General features: G+C 37.2%; 1 protein-coding gene across 2 annotated transcripts in view; it reads right to left on the bottom strand.

Moving 5' to 3' along the window:
- Positions 1–21,226, bottom strand: part of DCP1B (decapping mRNA 1B) — a 55,271-nt gene extending 34,045 nt beyond the window's left edge. For both annotated transcript variants that reach the window (XM_032390792.1, XM_032390793.1), the window contains exons 1-3: positions 20,991–21,226; positions 14,928–14,968; positions 10,362–10,489 (exon numbers count right to left, since the gene is read on the bottom strand). In XM_032390792.1, the coding sequence (XP_032246683.1) occupies positions 10,362–10,489; positions 14,928–14,968; positions 20,991–21,140 (319 nt within the window). In that variant the 5' untranslated portion in view covers positions 21,141–21,226. The remainder of the gene's footprint in view (positions 1–10,361; positions 10,490–14,927; positions 14,969–20,990) is intronic.
- Positions 21,227–21,778: the final 552 nt, after the last annotated feature.

The raw sequence follows: 21,778 nt of genomic DNA, 5'->3' as shown, positions 1-21,778 counted from the left end.
GACTTGATCAGTCTTACGCTTTAGGAAGATAAATCTAATAGTGGTTTTGGATGGAGGGGATAAGCTGATTGCAAATTATAAGGCTAATGCTATATCATCCTTTTTATATGTTTCTGGGCTCAATTTGCTAGTATTTTGTGTATGTGGTAAAATACAAACAACATGAAACTTACTATTTTAACCACATTTAAGTGTACAGTTCAGTGATTAAGTACATCCAGGATGTTGTGCAACCGTCAGTACCATCCATCTCCAGAACTTTTTCGTCATCCCAAACTAAACCGCTGTTATCCATTAAACACTAACTCTCCATTCCCTCCTCTCTCCAGCCCCTGGTCATCACTATTCTACTTTCTGTCACTATGAATTTAACTATTCTAGGTACTTCATGCAAGTGGAATCATACATTTGTCCTTTTGTGTCTGGTTTATTTCACTTAGCATAAAGTCTTCAAGGTTCATGTTATAGCATATAATAGAATTTCATTCTGGTTGAATAATATTCCAGTGTATGTATATACCACATATTGTTTATCCATTCAGCCACCACTGGACATTTGGGTTGTTTCCACATTTTGGTTATTGTGAAGAATGTTGCTATAAACATTATTTTGTTGATCATTTCTTATATCTATATTTATGTGAGATATTGGTCTATAATTTTCTTTTCTTGTAATGTATTTGTCTTGTTTTGGTATCAGGAGAATGTTGCTCATAAAATAAGTTGGGAAGTATTTCTTCTTCTTTTTCTGGAAGAGATTGTGTAAAATTAGTATTATTTCTTTTTTGAATGTTTGGTAGTATTTACCAGTGAAACCATCTGGACCTGGAGTTTTCTTTGTTAGAAGGTTTTAAACTACAAAGTCCACTTATTTAATAGATATGGGATTATTTGGGTTATTTACTTCTTGAGTACATTTTGGTGATTTGTGTTTTTCTAGGAATTAGTCCATTTCACTAACCTGTCAAATTGATGGACATGGAGTAGATCACTGTATTTCCCTTATTATTCCTTTAATGTCTGTAGAGACCTACTCTTTCATTCTTGATACTGCTCATTTGAGTCTTCCTCCCCACTCCCCCATCAGTCTGGCTTGGGTTTTATCAGTTTTATTGACTCTTTTCAAAGAACCAGCTTTTTGTTTCACTGATTTTTTTCTATTGTTTTTGTTTTTTGTTTCACTGATTCCTGGGCTTATTTTTATTTTTTCCTTCTTTCTGCTTCCTTTGGGTTTAATTTGCTCCTCTCTTCAAATTTCTTAAAGTGAAAGCATGAAGTATTCATTTGAGAGCTTTCTTCTTTTTTAACCTAAGTATTTGATGCCATAAATTTCCCTCTAAGCCCAACCTCAGTTACATCTGACATATTATATTTTCATTTTTATTCAGCTCATATATTTTCTAATTTGTCTCCCTCTTTGACACATGAGTTATTTAGAAGTGTGTTGTTTAATTTTCAGTCATTTGGGGGATGTTCCACATATCTTTCTGTTATTGATTTCTGAGTTCAAATGCTTTGTGGTCAGAGAGCGTACTTTGTATGATTTCAATTTCTTCAAAAATTTTAAGGTTTGCTTTATGACACATGATGAAGTTTATCTTGGGGAATATTCTATGTGCACTTGAGAAGAATGTGCATTCTGCTCTTGTTGGATGGAATGTTATATATATGTCAGTTACATCAAGTGAGTTGATAGTGTTGTTTGGGTTTCTATATCCTTGCTGTTTCCTATCCATTTGTTCTATCAATTATAGAAAGTAGAGTACTGAAGTCTCCAAGTATAATTGCAGATTTTATTTCTCCTTTTATTTCTATTACTTTTTGCTTCACGTTTTTGGAAACTCTGTTATTAGGTGCATATTAATGATTGTTATGTATTTTGGATAAACTAACCTTTTTATCATTACATCATGTCCCTCTTTATCGCTGGCAGTTTTCTTTGTTCTAATGTTTGTCTGATATTAATGTAGTCATTCCAGCTTTCTTTTAATTAGTAATTGCATGGTATATCTTTCTCCATCCTTTTACCTTTAACCTATCTGTATCATTACATTTAAAGTGGGTTTTTAAATAAACAGCATAGGGTGCCTGGGTGGCTCAGTTCGTTGGGCGACTGCCTTCGGCTCAGGTCATGATCCTGGAGTCCCAGGATCGAGTCCCACATCAGGCTCCCTGCTCAGCAGAGAGTCTGCTTCTCCCTCTGACCCTCCCCCCTCTCATGTGCTCTCTCTCATTCTCTTTCACAAATAAATAAAATCTTAAAAAAAAAATAAACAGCATATTGTTGGGTCATGATTTTTTATCCAATCCAGCACTCTCTGTCTTAATTGGTATGTTTAGACCATTTACATTTAATATATCTAATATGGTTAGATTTAGATCTACTGTTTTATGTTTGTCTTTCCTACGTTTGGCTCTGCTGTTCCCTCATTTCTTGCCTACTTATGTATTATTTGAAATGTTTTTAGTATTCTAATTTATCTATTGGTACCTATATCTCTTTGTATTTTCTTTTTTTAGTAGTTGCTCTAGGAATCACTATATATATATATATACACACACACACACACCCCTAACTTTTCAGAGTCTACTAGTTTTCATTTTACTACTTCAAGTAAATGTAAAGGCTTTACACCTATATAGCTCCGCTTACCCTCCCCCTTTTATTATAGTTGTCACACATATCACATCTACATACACTAACTCACCTCCTAACAACATTACAACTTTTGCTTTCAATAATCCTGTGCATTTTAAAGATATTGAGAGGAGGAAAAATAACTTTTATTTACCTATATATTTACTATTTATGTTGCTCTTCCTAAGGAATCCTGCAGTTCCAATTTCCCCTTTGGTGTCATTTCCCTTCAGTCTGAAGAACTTCTTTTAGCATTGATTTTAGAGCAGGTCAGTTAACAAAGAGTTCTTTTAATTTTTCTTTCTCTGAGGATGTCTTTAATTTCACCTTCATTCTTGAGAGATATTTTCACTGGAGATAGAATTATAAGTTGGCAGTTCTTTTATTTCAGCACTTTGAAAGGTTGCCCCACTGTCTTCCAGGCTTTATGGTTCTGAAGAGAAATCTGTGGTGATTCAAAACATTGTTCCTCCATATGTATCATTTTCCTCTGGTTGCTTTCATAATTTTTTTTTTAATTTGTTTTTTGGCAGTTTGATTATGATGTTTAAAGAGGCATGGTTTTCTTTGGATTTATCCTGTTTGGGGTTCATAGAGTTTCTTGACTCCATATATTTGTGTCTCACCAAGTTTGGAAAGTTTTCAGCCACTATTTCTTCAAAATATTTTCTAAACAAGTCTTTTTCTCCTTTTGTTGTACTCCAGTGACACAAATTCAGACCTTTTGATATTGTCCTACAGGTTACTGAGGCTGTTTTTGTTTGCTTGTTCTGTTTTGTTTTGATCTGTTTCCTCTATATTCTGCAGGTTGGATAATTTCTACTGATCTGTCTTTGAATTTGCTGACTCTTCATTCCTCTGTCATCTCTATTCTATTAAATAGGCTATCCAGTGAATATTGTATTATTCAGTTCCAAAGTATTCATTTGGTTCTTTTCATACCTATTTCTCTGCTGAGAATTTCTCTTTACATTAATTTTAAGAGTATTCAGTTTTACCTCATGGAGCATAGTTATAATAACTGTTTTAAAGCCACTGTCTTATAATGCCAACACCTAGATCATCTCCAGGGTAGCCAATATTGACTGGCTTTTCCCTTGAGAGTTCATCAGATTTTCCTCGTTCTTTGCATAATTAGCAATTTTGGATTGTACCAAATGCCCAACATTTTGGTTACATTGTGAGAATCCAAGTACTCTTAAAACTTCCCAAAGAATGTTTATTTTGTTTGAGAAGGTGTCCAATTCATTTAGATTTAGATAGGAAATTCTCTCTTGCCTTTCATGGGAAATGGTTCCCATGTCAGTTCCATTTCAAAGCTGTGTCTGCCCTACATATATACCACTTAGGATGGTGGTTTATTTTGTAGGTGAGTTCTCAAAGCCTTTGTTATGTTTGTCTTTGTTACATGTATGTGAACCTCACAGGTGAGACCAGGACTTGTGTCAGTTCATAATCAGAATTAGGAGATCTTATTCAGCTTTCTCCTCTACAATCTCCCCAACTCTCCAGCTTGACTCAGGGGCCCTTTTCCCCAGACCTCTGGTTATAAAGTCAGCATGTCTCTTGAGTTTTGGCTTATCAGAGTCAGGCAGTCTGCATAGTTTGGGCTGCTCACAGGGTGAAACAAAGGAAAGATAAAATATATAATGGGAACTCCCTGCTGTCCCTGCAAGTCTTTAGACCACAGGGGCCCTGGTTTCCAGTTACTGTGGCAGAGACAAGCTGTTTCTTGGGATCTTTAGGTGACTGTGCCACCACCATCATTGCCACAGCGGCAATTCAGCTTTGCACTGCAACTGGTTTCAGGGTAGGGCTAGGAGAGAAAAAAGGGGGAAACGGGGAGATTCTTTTCATACTTTGTAGTTCACAGGAGTCCATTTCTCCAATTACCAAACTAAAAGGAGAGGTTTCTCTTAGTTTTTGTTGTTCTTGTCCATGGTTCTGCAACTTGGCCCACTCTTGAGTCACCATCAGCAGATAAGAAAAGAATGAAATGCAGAAATTCACCACCATACTGGTTGTTCTTCAGGTTTTGATTTCCCTTCCCAATATACCTTTTGTTTACCTTCAGAATCTTCACTTAGTTGCTTTTTGTATTTAGAACTTTTAGTTCTAAACAGTGAGAGATGTCTGATAGTGAACTTACAGTATTTTGGCTAGTGCTGGAAGCTTAATCCCTTTTTGTCATAAGGAGAGAGCAGCAGAACCACTACTGAACTAGGACTTAGCAATTGTCTGAGAAAACTTCAGTTAACTTTACTATTACCAAACATGCTAAAATATAATTTATATGAATATTTAGCCTTACAAATAATCTGTTACTACAAATGAGCACTACAAGACCTCTGCCCTGCAGCTAAGGAAGTTATACTTTTGGGGATATATGTAAGTTTCACTCTTGAGTGAATTTTCCTACAGAAATAATGCTATACATGCTAGTGCTGTATTTCATACGTGCATCATTATAATGTTACCGTGCGACTCTTCAGTATGTGCACAATGGGCTAAAAGACTCATGAGTTGACTCACGGAGGAGTTGACTCACCACCAACTAAAATATTTTTTCTATGAATGTATTCTGCTATCCAATTTTTAAATTTTTAATTATCAAAATAATACATGTACATAATTTAGTCATATACTATTTATATAATTTAATTATTATAATCTGCAGAGCCATATAGTGTACTATAATTATATTTCCTTTCTTTTACAATATTTTGTTTTCCCAGGAATTAAGAATTGCCTCCTTTTGTTGTACTTTTCCATCCCTCTCTCAGTTTTCAATGTTTCTATAGCATCACCAAACTTTCTTAACAAGAAACTATAAATGTCCCGATAGACTCAAGGTATTAGTTGTAAAGTTTTTCTTGGACACCCTTCCTGAAGCCCTTTATCCTTATACTTTAATTTAGACTGACTGATCTTCCGTTGCACAGGGGTCATTATGGGATTCCTTTTGACCACTGTTCTCAGAATTCCTTTACCTCCATCCAGTATTTGGATCCCCTTTTTCCTGGATGGCTATGTATCCATCATAACAGGCCCAATTATGCTTCAGTAACAGATGACCCCCAAAATCTCAATGGCTTTCAGTGATAAAGATTTATTTCTTGTACACATTACATGTCCATCATAGGTCACTTTTACCTCTGTGTCATGTTATCTTCATTCCGGGACCCAGGCTGACAGAGCAGCCTCTGCCTAGAACACTGCTGGTCATCATAGCAGAAGGAAAAGAGAATGGTGAATCATGAACTAGTTCTTAAAGTATCTGCTCAGAAATGACACAAAACACTTCTACCCACATTTTACTGGCCAAAGCAATTCACATAGCCATACTTGAGTTCAACAGGGTACAGATCCTACATATCCTACATATCCTCCTGGAGGGTGGATCAGTGGGAGGAGGAACCAAATCATGTAGTCAAGTCTGACATCAACAGAGCAGAGATATATAATCTTCTGCAGGGAGGCAAAGTTAATACATTATGAATAATAAAGCTATCATGGCATGCCTTCCTCTTTCTTGTTTATTCCATCTTTTTCATGAAATGCATCCTCCACCCTTGTAGGTTTATGTCTCTTTTTATTCCTTTGTTGTCATTTCAACAGTTTTAGGAGAACAACAGGAATGTATCCAATATGCCATGTTTAACCAAAGTCCACCAATTACTTTAAAAGGGAACTGCTAGGACATGGCCTATTTGAAAGAAGAGGGCTGTCTGTAATTATCATTTTCATTTAGTGTCCCATATTCCATTATTTATAGCAGTTTTTCCCAGATCCTACAAATGTCAATAAAGGATTTAAAGTGTATTTCTTTCTGAATACAAAACTATCCAATATGGTAAATTCACTTTAAAACTGAGGCGGAGTTTCTAAAACAACTTTGATCTTAAATATCTTGATTTTGCCTTTTATCATTTCCTCTAAGCTCCAGGTTTATGTCTGCAATGAAATCAAGCAGCTTAAAAGAATTTCATTCTACTCCTGTAGCCACAGACAATGGTATATTCAACATGTTGGTCTAACTCTGAAATCTACCTGCCTCTGCTGTCTGTAACTTATCTTAAATCTTATATTTGGGAAAATACAATCTTATTTAGTTATGAAATGGAAAATACAGAAAATGGTTGCTAAAGGGCTCTAATAGAAAAGAAATGGTCAAATTCAGCTTTTTATTACATTAGTTTTTATTTGATATTCTCCTAATAACTGAGATATAAGAGATTTTCAACTTAAAGAAAAACTTCCTTTTTAAATTTTGGAGTGTGCAGTAAAAAGATTAAGTATTTCTTAAAAGGTAAACCTTGCTCAAATGCATCACTCATATGTGTTAGTACTATCACTGCTTGGGCCTGGGCTTTTAAAGTTAGGCTTTCTCAGGGTGCCTGGATGGCTCAGTCAGTTAAGTGTCTGCCTTCAGCTCAGGTCACGATCTCAGGGTCCTGGGAGTGGGGAGTCTGCTTCTCCCTCTCCCTTTGCCCCTCCCCCTGCTCTTGCAAGCTCTCTCAAATAAATAAATAAAATCTTAAAATAAATAAAATAAAAAACAGTTAGGCTTTCCCAGTTCCAATGCTATTTCCACCTCAAAATTGTCATGGACCCTGGTAAATGACTTAAATCTCTTTAATCCTCATTTATAAAACAAGTTCCTCATTTATAAAACAAGAATAACAGCATTTCCAAGAAAAAGTTACAAAAGTTAAATCACCCATATAAAGCCTTGACATAGTGCCTGGTGGACAGTAAATGCTCAGTAAATGTTTGTTGAATAAATGAATTTCTGTCCTTAATTGACAGCTATCTTATATTTAAAGTTTATATAAGCCAAGTCCAATTATAACCAAGCTTAAAAACTATAAATCCTTTAATGTAATAAAACCATATATTTTGTGTTTGGTCAAGTTCAAAGTTACTTATTTATTAAACATCTTTTTTTTTTAATTAAATGAAGAAATTTTAAGATTTTTACTCCTTGATTTTGTTTTTCTAAATTCATCCAATCCAAGACTGGGATAATTGACTCCCTAGGTACTAATTTTTTTTTTAACTTAGTAAATCTAAAACACTCCATGAGAAAACTCACCACAAACCTAAATCAACTCTACCTGTTGACATGTCCAAATACGGCCTATGACATACCTAGGCCAAGTGAAATGCCAACGCTATACAGAGAGGTTCTTAATTATACAGGTCTTGAGGGGTACAGAGTCTTAAAAGCCATTCTTGAATAAAGCTGGCTTCATTGTTCAAAGGACAATCTATATGTTATTAGAGAATATGTAAACCATATAGGATTATTACATAAAGTATTTGAATTCTTTATAAACATCTGAGAAGTATCTGAGACTCTGAAAGCAACCTGGGGTAAACTCTCCTGTGAACCTTTGATGACAGAGACTGAAAAGGCTTTTACAAATAAACTAAAACCAAAGACTATGGCTGCAAAGGCAATTAGTACCAGATATTAAGGACAAAATCAAAAGCAAATAAACCCAGAAAGGTAAATAGATCCATTCCCTTCCACTCTTTGCTGTTCAACTGATTTCACTTCTTTCTTATGGAAATTCATTAGAAATATTTTGTTATGCATCCAAAAGGCTGCTTTCAATTTGCATTCATGTTTAATAGTGCAGAGAATAGTACAGATGATGTAGAAAAAGCAAAAAAAAAAAAAAAAGCAGAATTTACAGGTTTCTGTCAGGTCTGTCATCTCATTGAGCCTACTTTTCTCATCTGCAAAATGACAGTGAAAATGTCTGCCCTACAAAGTTGTGATTATGAAATATGGTAAAATAAATGAAAATGCCTAGAACAGTGCTATTCGATGGAAATATAACGTGAACCACAAATGTGACCACACATGTAATTTTAAATAAAAAAATTAAAAGAAGCAGGTGAAATTAATTTTAATAATATATTTTATTTAACTCAATAGATTCAAAATATTATCATTTCAACAGATAAATCAATATAAAATTATTAATGAGACTTTTTTTTACATTCTTTTTTGCTCTAAGTCTTTGCAAATCAGTATGTATTTTACACTCACAGCAGAGATCAATTCAGACTGGCCACACGTCCAGCACTCCATGGCCACTTGCAGCTAGGGGCTACCACATTAGACAGGCGAGGCCTGGAGCCAAGGCGAGGCTTGATATGTTTACTACACCCAAACACTATTTCCTACCAGATAAACCCTGTGGGGCGTAGAAAGCTATTTTTTAAAATCAACCACATTAAAGAAAGTTTGTATTTTTATATTTTTGATATAGTATGTGATATGATATATAATATGTAATATTGTGATAAGAATTTAAAATAAAATACTATCTATACTGACTAGACCAAGTATTTAACCAAAATAAGAACAACCAAAAATGACTATTATAAGTCACTAATATTCATTTATTTTATATTTATTTTTGTGATATTATTAGGATTTGAATTATATATTAATTTGACATAGACTCTAATAATCTAAAAAAATAAATAAACCTGACATAACTATAAGCACACAAATAATTCAAAAACTAACAACTGATTTAACTACACTCCTAGCAAAGAAATAGAGGAGAAAAGAACAAAATATTTCCCTATATTACTAAATTTTTATTTCACAGGACTTAGCACTGGTAAGTCATGTTACAGTTTTAATGGCTTTTTTCTCATAAAAACTTAACTGTATTCTCTACTAAATAACGGATGACCACCTATCGTGACAACTTGATTATATGTGACTATAATTATAAGTTAAAATGCTATATTTATTTCAAAACAAAACAATTCACTGGAGTTAAAACATTAAATATTATTTGTATTACATTCATTATTAAAATTACACTGAATAGTATACAGTTGGCCAATTCTTGTATCTTGATCTCAAAAGCAGGGTGGAAAATGTATGGAAAACATTTCTTAACTGCCAGGTCTTCCTTAAAGTTATGCACAAAGCACAGATCACGTGCACACACATACAATTTATATTTAAGTATGCTCTCATTTTCTGTGTATGGAGATGCTCCTGCAGTTCATATATTTTTCATCAATTTTTCTCTGTGCTGCCCAGTAGTCCAACACAAGTGGTCAGATAATCACAAGAGTAAAATGGGGACAGAATATTGGATAGACGATTGCTACACCTCACTTCAAATCAGGCAAGGACTATTTAGTTACCTAATATAACTTCAACATTACAAAGTTTACGAAATTCTAAATGACCAAAACTCTTTGGACTTTGGTTTTTCATTTACTATGTGTTCAAAAGATGGCAATCTAGAATATAGGCCCTCTTCCTCCAATTTCCTATGTGGATGCTCAGTCTGAAGTGATGCACAAGGAAAAAGTACCACTAGCTAAATCATTCATTCTGTATCTGTAGCCCTGCCCATGTGTCTGTCCCTCTGCAGTCTCCTGACCAAGAATTCGCCTCATCCAGCCCTACCCAGGTTTAAAATCTACGATGGGTTCACACAAACAGGGCTAGCAGCAGAAAACAGGGTTCAAATACTTACATTATCATATTGACATCATTTTCATTGAAACTTTCACGAGGAAGAAGCGATTCCCTCAACTGGACATGCGTATTTCCCAAGTTAACTGACGCTGACCCTAAGAGTCACTGATACTGAACACAAAGACATCTACTATACAATTTTAAACACTTGGCCAAACTGCAGAAATAAAACTACCCAATGCATTAAGAAAGACTCACATCTGGCATTTCTGTAGAGAAGGAAAGGATCCTGGAGCTGGAAATCCAGGTCTTTAGTAATGGGTTCTGTCCTGTTTTCCATGCTCAACCTATTCATAATGGTGAACCCATGCTTTGGAGAAGCAGACCTAAAAATCACAACGGGTGGGGAGAATATCAAAAGACAAATTATTCCACAGAAGTACACTTTAGTAGAACTACTATTCGAACGTGTCTCTCAACCTTTTTGTATGTATAGAGAGCTTTGTGCAAGCAGACTGTACACATACAAAGCAATGATTCTTTACTATTGGCTAACAGTACGAATGTACTAATTCATGTACTACTTCATATGTAATACATCCAGCATGACTGCCCTTGCTGTCCCTTTGGCACAAGTCCTACCTATTTAGCTATGTGTATATAGATATCTTGCTTCCCTATCTAGGTTGTAAATTCCTTTAAGGCAGAAATATTAACCACTTTAAAAAAAATTACTAACAGATACTTTTAAAGAATCTTGATAGTTAATATAGAGTGCACATCACAATCATACAAAGAAATTTTCCATAGAAAATATTAGTGTTGGTTTGAAATTGAAGTTGTAAAATTTCTTAGAGAAACGATGCCCCTCTGGTCAACGAACCTGTGATGAGATACAGTATAATTAAAAGATCACAGAATTTAATTCAAGCAGCAGCTATTTATGGGGTGCCTCAATGGCCCAGTCGTTAAGCGTCCGCCTTCGGCTCAGGTCATGATCCCAGAGTCCTGGGATCCAGCCCCACATCGGGCTCTCTGCTCAGCAGGAAGCCTGCTTCTCCCTCTCCCACTCCCCCTGCTTGTGTTCCCTCTCTCGCTGTGTCTCTCTCTGTCAAATAAATAAATAAAATCTAAAAAAAAAAAAAAAAAGCAGCTATTTTGTTTTCCTCATAAAGGAAACAACTTCATAGATAAACTACTATAAAAGTTTTTCTCCATAAAAATGTGTCATTTAGTGACTTTTTATTTTTCGTTTCATTGAATAAACCTTCAGTGCCTACTCTCTGTCAGGCAGAAAGAGCCCAAATTACACAGAGTGTAACTCTAACAACTACGTGTGCATTTGTCTACTCATGGGTGACAGTCATATAGTAATCCAACTGTGCAACTTCTGGTGACAAATGAAACACCAAATGCTTCTACGCTGAAACTGAAGCAAGCAGAATTCATTTATTTACTTTAAACTAGGGCAGCAGGGTAACCAACCCACAGAAATGTTCTGAGCGACAGGAAGAAAAGGTGTTTGTTTTAGTTTTATTTCACATTAACCCTTTGATGCTACTAAAGAAGTAAAATACAGCTACAGTACTACTTACAGAATTTTCTTTTGAGACTTCCAATTTTAAACTTGATGGAAGGCAATCCTTGCCTAACTTATTTTACGAAAAGGTAAAGCAGTGGTGGGCATATACTCAATACTAGAAAGCATCATGATAATCATTTCAACTTAAATTCTGAGGAAGAATGAAAAAGAGTTCCCAAGATCTCTAACAGAGGGTCCTCCGGAAGTGTCAAGTTCAAAAATCACCAGTGGGTGTCTCTGAACTCTCTATTACAGAAAGCAAGCCATGGGAGGAAATAAAGAAAAGAAATAATTTTTTAAATGGGATTAGGTGTTTTTATACAGAATCAGAATTTGATTCTTCAAGTATTTCATTATCACAACAGGACCTTACCTCTCTAATAGTATGGTTACTATACCATCTCATAATTTATAAAATAGGCTCAGGGGATGAATGTGCCAGTTCCTCTAAAGCAATATCTGTAACAGAAGTCAAAATATTATCACCAGCAGCTCCATTACCTGTACTAAAAATTCCCTTCTGACTTTTATGAGCTTTCTGTCATTCTCTACTGAGGAAAGACCTCAACATGCTAGAATCTGGCAACTATCTGACTGGGGGGGGGGGGGGGGGGCCCCACCCCCGGGGAGGGGGGGGGGGGGGGGGGGGGGGGAGATGGGAAAAGCCCCTATTCTTGAGGAGTTAGATTTGGGGAAGAGATTAAGGAACAGGGAAAAGAGTTGTTCTCAGCCTACTGTTGAACTGACAGTTCCATTTGGAACTCAGAGTATATTAAGAAATACTTGAAAATGCAAACCTACATTTGGTTTGGGCACAAAAGAGAAAATACTTGCATAATTTGTTAATCTTCTGCAGTCAAAAAAAAAAAAAAAAAAGAGAGAGAGAGGGCCTACTAAAAATCCCTAAAACAAATCATTAGCATATATTAGTACATCTTTTCTTTCACATCTCAAAAGAGTAATACTTGTATGAAATGAATGAGAAATGCACTCTTTGTGTGTGCTTGGAATAAGTCAGAGGTCATCTGTTTGGTTTTCTTTTCACACTTCAGAATTCTCAAGAGGAGTTTATACTCACTTGGTGGTATGCTCTGGTGCTTTTGGAATGTTTTTGAACATAATGTACACTAAAGTAGCCAATGGCTCTTAGGCACTCCCACCACTTTTCTAATAAACCAATGTCCTCTACCTACTCCGATGGCCTTGCTCATCCATTCCTTTCTTTCCACTCCCACTGTAGCTTCAGCCTCCACCTACACACTCTTCCGCCATGCTTGCACTGGGCCTGCAACTGGGCTCTCGTGTTGCTTGTATCTGTATGGCTGACTCTTCTCTGTATCTCTGGGCCCCAAAAACTCAACCACTAGCCCTCATCACTTTCTTCTCCTTCAGAGAACACTTGTACTCTCATGGCTTCAATGACCAGTTTAAGGCAGATGACTCCAAGCTCGGTATCTGCATCCCTAACCTGTCCTGAGGGACCTGACATCTTATTTGAATGCCCTGCTATTACTCCAAAATCATTATTTCAAAATAAAATTATCTTCAAACCAGATTCTCCACCTCCTATCCTTTCATACTGCTCACGATTCTGTCATTTGTCTTCTATTTAAACATCTTAGTTTTTTTTAAATATTAACATTTCCTCTATACGTGCAATCTTTCAAGAAATTTTTTCAATCTCAACTTCTACCATTCTAGTCCCATACTCCCATCATCTCATACCTATTCCCCTGCAATAATCTTCTCATTGTCGTCTCTAAGCCCAACTTCTTCTAGAACCAGTGCATCCTCATAATGCTAATACACTGACTTTCCCCACACGTTTTGCTATAACTCTATTACTTCCCTGTTTATAAACCTTCAGTGACTCCCTACTGCTAAGAAAATAAATTTCAAAATCCTTGGTCTGACATTCTAAGCCAGCAAAATTTCTTTACCCTTACTGTCTTCTAACTGATATAAACCAGTATAAACTCTCTGCAGCCAAAAGTAATTTTCCTTACTGTCCCTTCACCAGACTAGGTCCTATGCCTCAGCTTCCGCCATTCTTCCTGTCGAGACAGCCCTTCCCCTCCTCTATGCAAGTTAAGTGCTACCTTATTCCTGAGGCCTACTCTGGACGCACCAATTCTATACAGCCTTCCATAATCACAGCAGCCCATTCATTGCTTATAACTTTTCAACTGGCCCTGAGGATAAGCTATCTATTGGGACTTATCTTTATTTTTTTATTATTTTTATTTATTTGGGGGGGTTTATCTTTAAATGTGAATGTCTAAAAAATATATGTGTGTGTGTGTGTGTGTGTGTGTGTGCGCATTTTCTGTCTTCCCAATCAAGCTGTTAGCTCTAGAAGGGTTTGTACTAGGCCTTTGTATTTTATCTTTGTCCTCCCAGTGACAATGGACAGTTTATGTGAATGTTTATGTGAATAAAATGCTTAAGTATTAAGACAATATACATACTATGTGATATTAACAATTTCTGATACAAATGACAAAAAACATGAATTTATTAAATTTATCCGGAAATATATTCTATATTAGCTATATAATGGAGGACTCAAAGATATCTTTAGTTTTGGAGCACACGTCTTTAAAGAGTCAAAGGCAGGTGAGTGGGGAGGTGACCAATAAAACCTTTTTCCAAATAGTGATTAAAAAATCTAATATTCTTAATAGTGTACTTCTAGCTTCTTGCCAATGCATTATATTCAAGGACTCTGTACCATTCATTTGAATTAAAGGATAAATATTTATTTATTTATTTTTATTTTTTTTTTTTAAAGATTTTATTTATTTATTTGAGAGAGAGAATGAGACAGAGAGAGCATGAGAGGGTCAGAGGGAGAAGCAGACTCCCTGCCAAGCAGGGAGCCCGATGCGGGACTCGATCCCGGGACTCCAGGATCATGACCTGAGCCGAAGGCAGTCGCTTAACCAACTGAGCCACCCAGGCGCCCTAAAGGATAAATATTTAATACTGTTTTAAAAAGAACACAGAGATTTAAGCTCACCAATACTGGAGTTTAAATTACATTCTGAAATTAGTATTCCTCGTACTATACCAGGTGACATTATTCAGTATTCCCTTCCTTATATCACTAATAACTTCAAACTAAGATTCAGGATTTTTCACTTCTCTTTGAAATAAAACTACATTTGAAGAAGAGTGACACAACTGAGTTAAAATATTCTTTCAAAGACTGTCAGTTTCTTCATAAAGGTAAACACTCTTACCTTGTGTAAACAAATAAGGTTCCTTCCACATCAGTCTTTTCCTAAAAAAAAACAAAAAACAAACAAACAGCAAAATCTGTATATTCTCTTCATTAATAGTGACTTGCACAGAGGTTAGAGAACATTCAGTTTCAAGTAAGGCCAATCCATGTAACAGGAGGGATTATTCTTAGGGAAAGGAAAAAAGCAGTTTCTTAGCCAGGTTGTGGCTCCGCTGATTAGGCAGCAGGAAGCAGCCATTCTCCTTTTGTCATTCACGAAATAAACCATCATTACCTCTCTTTACCAAAGACAGAGACAGCAACACACCTCTGGCTAAAGTAATACAAAAACAAATACGCTCCATGGATTTCCTTTGAAAGAGGAGATGCTAAGTGTGCTGCCTTCTCCTCTACCCTGTGACCTGGGTACGTGGCTGCGGCAGTCGCTGGTGTTCGCATTTCATTATCCCTCTCTTTATTGTCTGGGTTCATTTTCTCTTGCCATATCCTGTCACCTAGGAGAGCAGATGATCTGTCAATAATCCTACTTTGACTACAACACAGAAGAGAGCAACAATGCTGTAGTTTTCAGACAAATTAATCACCAACGTGGTGTGGAATATTTAGAGTCTATTTTGCATCTTTGAAATCAAGTTAGAAACATTGCCAAGCTTGGACTCAAGAAATCTGCCTGAGAGAAACTGGTTAAATGGTAAAGTGGAAGTGATAAACTATCATTTCAGTTCATTTGGAAAGGCTCTCTTCCATCTCTCTGAAGACAGGAGCCCAGGCCCTGATGAAAATGTTCGTCAGTACAATGCATACTAAAAAAAAAAAAATGTTTTGTTTTAACAAGTAATCAGATTATTATAATTTGGAATTTAAAAGGTACTTTTGCTACTTACATGCTTTAGTTTCACCATTCTATCTAACCTCCTAATATTTTATTATTAATCTCTATTACCAAAATCATTCAAAATTTAAGTACTCTATAGTTTTGGGGAAAATACACTCTTTAAGAACAAGGGTATAATATTAAATGGTAATTTTTTTAAAGGCACATAAAACATTGGAAGCATGATCCTCTCACATGCTCAAGTAATTTCAGCAATTCTCCTGGTCACCTTACTTCAGTGGGTCTTAAGGCATGGTCCCCAATTCAGCAGTATCAGCATCACCTGGGAACTTGATAGAAATGCAAATTCTTGGGCTCCTCCCAGACCTACAGACTCAGACTGTGGGGGTGATGACCAACCTCATGTTCACTAAGCTGTCAGGTGATTCTGATGTATGCTATGTGAAAACTGCTGCCTTTGCCCAGAGAACTGTACTAGGAGTCCTGAAGTCAAAATCCACGATGTCCCAAATTGTGTCAAACATCACCAAACATTGTTTTTTAAGAGCAAATGGATATTAAGAGTAAATCACTTAGCAACAATGAGGATTTTAATCCTCATCATAGAATATGCAATTAGAAATAAAGAATTTATAACAGTTAAAAACAATTTTAGTCAGTCTTTTCTCTAATACATAAACATTGGGAAGAAAGTTAGAGTTCATCCTTAAAATGAATTTATTATAAAGTTCGTATAAATCACTACAGCGTCCTGTGAAAAATATCCTTACTTCTCAAATGTGGCCCTTTTCCACTGTGCTTTGAAAAATACTGAGTCAAAATAAAAAAAAAAATACAGAAACATTATTACTTATCTTTCCTTGTGTAAACAAACAGGGTTAATTCTTATCTGTTGAGAAATCTATATCCTGGGTGCACTTTAAGTGCTAAGAATTACCTAAAGACTTCCACAATATTAATCATTGAGAAAATGGCCGCTATAGAACAATAAATACTATCCAAACAAGTCTAAAAATTTGTGGGCATTCCTAAAGTTCAACTGGTATGGTTGGCAAGTATTTACAGTCCACAGAGCCTTCAAGAAAAAATGTGTAAAAATGAAATATTTGGTATTATTTATTACATTGATAAGAAGCTGAAACAGAGATACAGATTAAGGAACTGGAGAAGAGTCTAGGTGCATCGTGAGGACCACTTGCTCCAAGGCCAAAACACTTTCCTGTCTTCCAGTATTTGATCTTAGACTGTTTTATCTTAGCGATCCAAACCTGCTTCTATGGATCAGTACACATATAGCTAATAGCTTATGACTGTTTCCCTTCTTCCTCCATGAAGTAGCAATGGAAATTACCTTTTCTTAAAAAAAAAAAAAAAAAAAAGACCTTAATGCCCAATTTTAGTTTTGAAAAATCCAGAATCAGAAATGTAAAAGGCATGTTTCTCCTGAAATTCTCCTCCAACTTGTAACAAGCCATTTTTTTTTTTTTTTTGATTCCACATATTAGTGAGTTCAAACAGTATTAGTAACTTTCTCTGACTTATTTCACTTAGCATAGTGCCCTCAAGGTAATGGACCCCAGTTTTTGATTGAAAAGTGTGAAAGAATTTGTGGCCATCTTCAATTGCAACAGGTCTTTAAATAAAGTTTGAACTTCCCCTGACTAGCTAGGGGCCAGACTCCCACAGCCCAATACCACAGACCCGGTCTCCCTGTACAATGAACATCAAGCAACATCTTTGGAGAGTTTTCCTTGGGATCCAGACCCATAACTGGGAAAGTCTGCACCAAACAAAATCCACTCCGTACTTTGCCCACCAGGAGCATTGTCATCACCACTAAAGTGTATAGGGGATTTCATAAATCTTGATTACGAATACCTGGAGTGGGGTTCTTGCCAGGTCATACTGGGCTAACTAGTTTATTATTCTATGTCTCAGTTTCTACACTGAAAAGAGATAACTAGCCTATACCACTGTGATCTTCTGATTAAAAAAACAAAAACATATTTTAAGTGGTCTATTACACATGGATAAAAGGGGCTTTGGAAATGTAAATTCTGATCTATCAAGGCTGAAACAGCTCACATTCATGCATTTTCCTGGTGCCTCCAGATCCAAGGGTAACCAGATTTTTTTTTCTTTCTGGGCAAAGCTCAGGGTTGGGGTTCTGCGGTATAGTTAGAACAAGATTTTATTAGATCCTCCTTAGGTCCTCCAGCCAAGGAGGACTTCTTTGTTAAATTATTAGTTTATAGTTCTGGGGAATTTTAGCTAAAATTTTAAAAGTACAATTTAATGATTTAATATTACACTCTATTATAAAATCTAACATGTATTAAAAAATTAAGCAGTTCAAAATTTAAAATAAGATGATGGAATATAAAATAGTGCTAGTTGGCAAATTATTGGGATGGCACAGTATTTGACACTTTTGAAACAACCCAAAGCAAGCTCTATATTACTAATTATCTATGTTAATACAATGAAAAAGTAGGTCTCCATTTATCCCCATAAACCTTTCTCTCTCAATCATGCACATAGCATCTAAGTCACCTATGAAGTCTTTAACAAACAGCAATGCCTGGACTTCACATCCAGAGATACTGATCTGGCAGGTTACACTTTTCAAAACTCCCAAGTGATTTTGATACACAGGAAACTTAGAACACCAGCTAGAAACAGGACAATAGTCACACTAAGGCAGTTTCTCAAGCTCAGCACTTTTGACATTTGGGACCAGATAAATCTTTGTCATGGGGGCTTATCCTATGTGTAGGATATTTTACAGCATCCCTGGCCTCTATCCTTTGGATGCCAGTGGTATGTTCCCTGTTAGTGTGACGACCAAAAATTTTGGTCATACTGCCAAAAGTTCTCTGGAGACAAAATCAAAACTAGCTATGAACCACTACTCTAAGGACTAAGAAGTGAAAATATATTCTTCAAATGACATGTAGGTATTTTGGGGGAGAAGTCTCCAGATAATGAATGGGAAGTAGTTCTAGATCTTAAATTCCTATTCCGGTCATGACATAATCTTTCTTAATCCTTCCTTCAAGCACCTCATTTTCTGTCTACCCTTCATTCCTAGTATCTCCTGCACCGTTGCCTGAAGTCATTCTTCATCTATTTTAGTGTAGTAAGAATTCCCCTCCTTTACCTTCCATCTGCTTTCTTGCATATACTTTCACCACCAATCTCAAGAATGTTCTTTATAATTCAGTAGGTTTATGTTCAAAAGGCTCACATCCAGAGGCCCTGAGTGATGGCATATGGAGACGGTGGTGACAAACTGTTTAGCCTCAGCAACTGCTCTGCATCTAACTAGGTCTCTTTTTTCTGGCTACCACAGCCTTGAAGATTAGTACTTTGAAAGAATGACCTTTTACTGAATGAATTATGCCCTGTCTGAAGGCAACAAGTCCAGGAAGCAGGAAAACATAACTCCTGTAAATAATGCATTGTGACACTTCTGCCTTTTGATGAGGCTTTAGAAGGACTTCACTGGCTATCTAATAAACCTCTAACTATTTGAACAGGTATCTATCACAGAGATCCTGTCAAAAGCTTATAGGAGACAATTGTTTTCCAAGAGGAATTCTTTCCTCTACATGTTAACAATTTCTCAAGATTCTCCAGACTCTAATCCCACTGTCAAGTAGGCTCACATTACTGTACATCCCTGATCCTTTATCTCCTACAAGATTACCTTGACAGAATTAACACATTATGCCTTTGGCATTTTTTTTGTAGAGCAGTATAATAGCAATACAATATGTAGAATATCTTTGTATTTTTCCTAAATTGCCATTGATGAAATCATCCAGTACATTGCTCAATGTCCTTTATATAAAGACCCAGGTGACAAATTCCCCTGAAAATTAGTAGGAGATAACCTCTCTGCTGACCAAGTGGTATACTTTCTATTACATAATGGTGAATATTGAAGATATCTCCGTTTTCCTTTTCTGCTTGACAACTAGGAGTACAGGCCGAAATTCCTTGCTCTGTTCTAGCAAATTTCCTCACTTAAGAACTTAGGGCAAAACTATTTTCTTCTCTCCCATTTTAGGACCTCCTTTTTAATCTTTTTATTTTTGTTAATGATTTTCAGGTGAATTTTTTATTACAGACTGCTCAAGGTCCACACTAGACTAGAGAGACAGGCTATGTAAATGTTAAAAAATATATGAATTTGTTCAATATGCATGTTTTCCTTGATTGAATTTTGATGTCTTGGAGAATACATTAAAAAAAAAAAATCACCTGAAATCCATTCATCCACCCTCCGTTCTTTACACTGTTTTCTAACTTATTTTAAAATGATGGATGGTTATATAATGGATGGATTATTATTTGGGACAAAAATCATTAACGAGGAAAAGAAAAATTACATCTCTCTCTATTCAAGTGGGTGGGTTACAGAATCACACGCAGTAATTCCTGCAAAAGACTCAAGTGTCTTATGCTCCTACCCCATTGTAATTGTGAGGAAAATTAAATTTCATCCCATTGCTATTTATTGGGTTTCTGTTTTGAGAAGTGCACTAAATAATTCGGCTCCCAAATGGACTCAAATTTCAAACTCATTTTGGTCTTGGTAGGCTGTAGTGTAATGACCTTTCCAAGAGCGTCAGCCCCCTTCGAAGTGTTAGACCCAGCCCCCATTTTGTCCTCTATTTCCCGATGTTTGCTCTTTTCTTGGTGTATTTCCTGAGTTCACAAGTTCAATTTCTTCCCTTCTATCAAGGTTTGACTTCTCTTCGTCCCATCTAAGACTGATGTTCCAGAACCATAACTCGGCTTTTTCATTCCTCCCTACCCCGCCTCCCCTGCAGCCACGTTTCACTGTAACAGAATCCCGCTTTACTTTCTCGGAGTACATCAGTCTTCCGGCCTCAAATCATCAAGCCCCCTCCTTCCTTCAGCTCTCCGGGTCCCGTCCCTGATCGGCCCGGTCTCCCCACGTGGGGTATCGTAGATATTTAAGTCCTTTCCCCAACTTCAGGTGGCTTCTCAGAGCGGCCTCCCTCTTCCCCAAAACCCCCGGCCCAGGGGTCCAGTTGCCACAACTTCGGCCTCAGGCCGCGATCCACCACCATCCACCTCCATCCACCTCCAGGGCGTCACCGTCTCCTCCCCCTCACTGGGTTCTGGAGCCCCGAGTCTGACGACCCCGTCCCCACCCTCCCCCTGCCTGCACGGCCCCGTCGCGTCCGCACGCACCCACTCGTTGGCCCGATGGCCGAAAGTGTACAGAGCCACCTGGCTGGCCACGTCCACGATGCGGTTGATATAGGGGTCGTGGCGCTGCAAGGCCGCCAGGCTGATGTCGCGCCCCTTCCCCACCAGGCCGCCCGCCGCCACGGCCGCCATCTTCCCTCCCTCCCCGACATCAACCCAGGGCTGTCGGAAGCCACTCTCAATAGATCGCAGAACGAACGAGCCGCCTCGCAACCGAAAACACGCGGCGACCGCAAGTCCGGGGAGGCCTTCCTTCTCCAGCCATGCCCCCGCCCCCACGTCCGGTGACGGACGCCAGACATTACTAATCGATGGCCGCACTCCCTCCCCCGACGATCGTTGCCGGGGGCAACCGCAAGCCCGGGCTGGAGGTCTGAATCCGGGTCCTCCTCCCCAAACGCTGTTTTCTTCCTACGCGAGCCTTGGAGCTGCACGCGCGACGGGGTGTATCTCTTGGATGTGTTCGACGCTTTGGAGTGTCTTTTCTTTGACGCTCAGTGATCAAACCTATAACAATAAACTTCAAGAATTAATTAACTGAAGAGAAAGGGAACCGTGATTTCTGTATGTACAAATACCCAGTGGTTCTCAAAGTGTGGTTCTCGAACCCCCTGAGAATTCCTGAGACCCTTTCAGGGGTCTACCGTGTCAAAACCATTTTCATGACCATGCTAAGATTTATTTGCCTCTTTCGCTGTGTTGATGTGTGCACTGATAGTGCAAAAACAATGGCGAGTAAAAGTTCAGGCGTCTTAGAGTGATTCAAAGCG

The sequence above is a fragment of the Phoca vitulina genome, unplaced genomic scaffold, assembly GCF_004348235.1.
Source record: "Phoca vitulina isolate PV1807 unplaced genomic scaffold, GSC_HSeal_1.0 scaffold59, whole genome shotgun sequence".
Classification (NCBI taxonomy): domain Eukaryota; kingdom Metazoa; phylum Chordata; class Mammalia; order Carnivora; family Phocidae; genus Phoca; species Phoca vitulina.
Note: the sequence above shows the minus strand (reverse complement) of the source record. Positions and strands in the feature narration are given on the sequence as shown.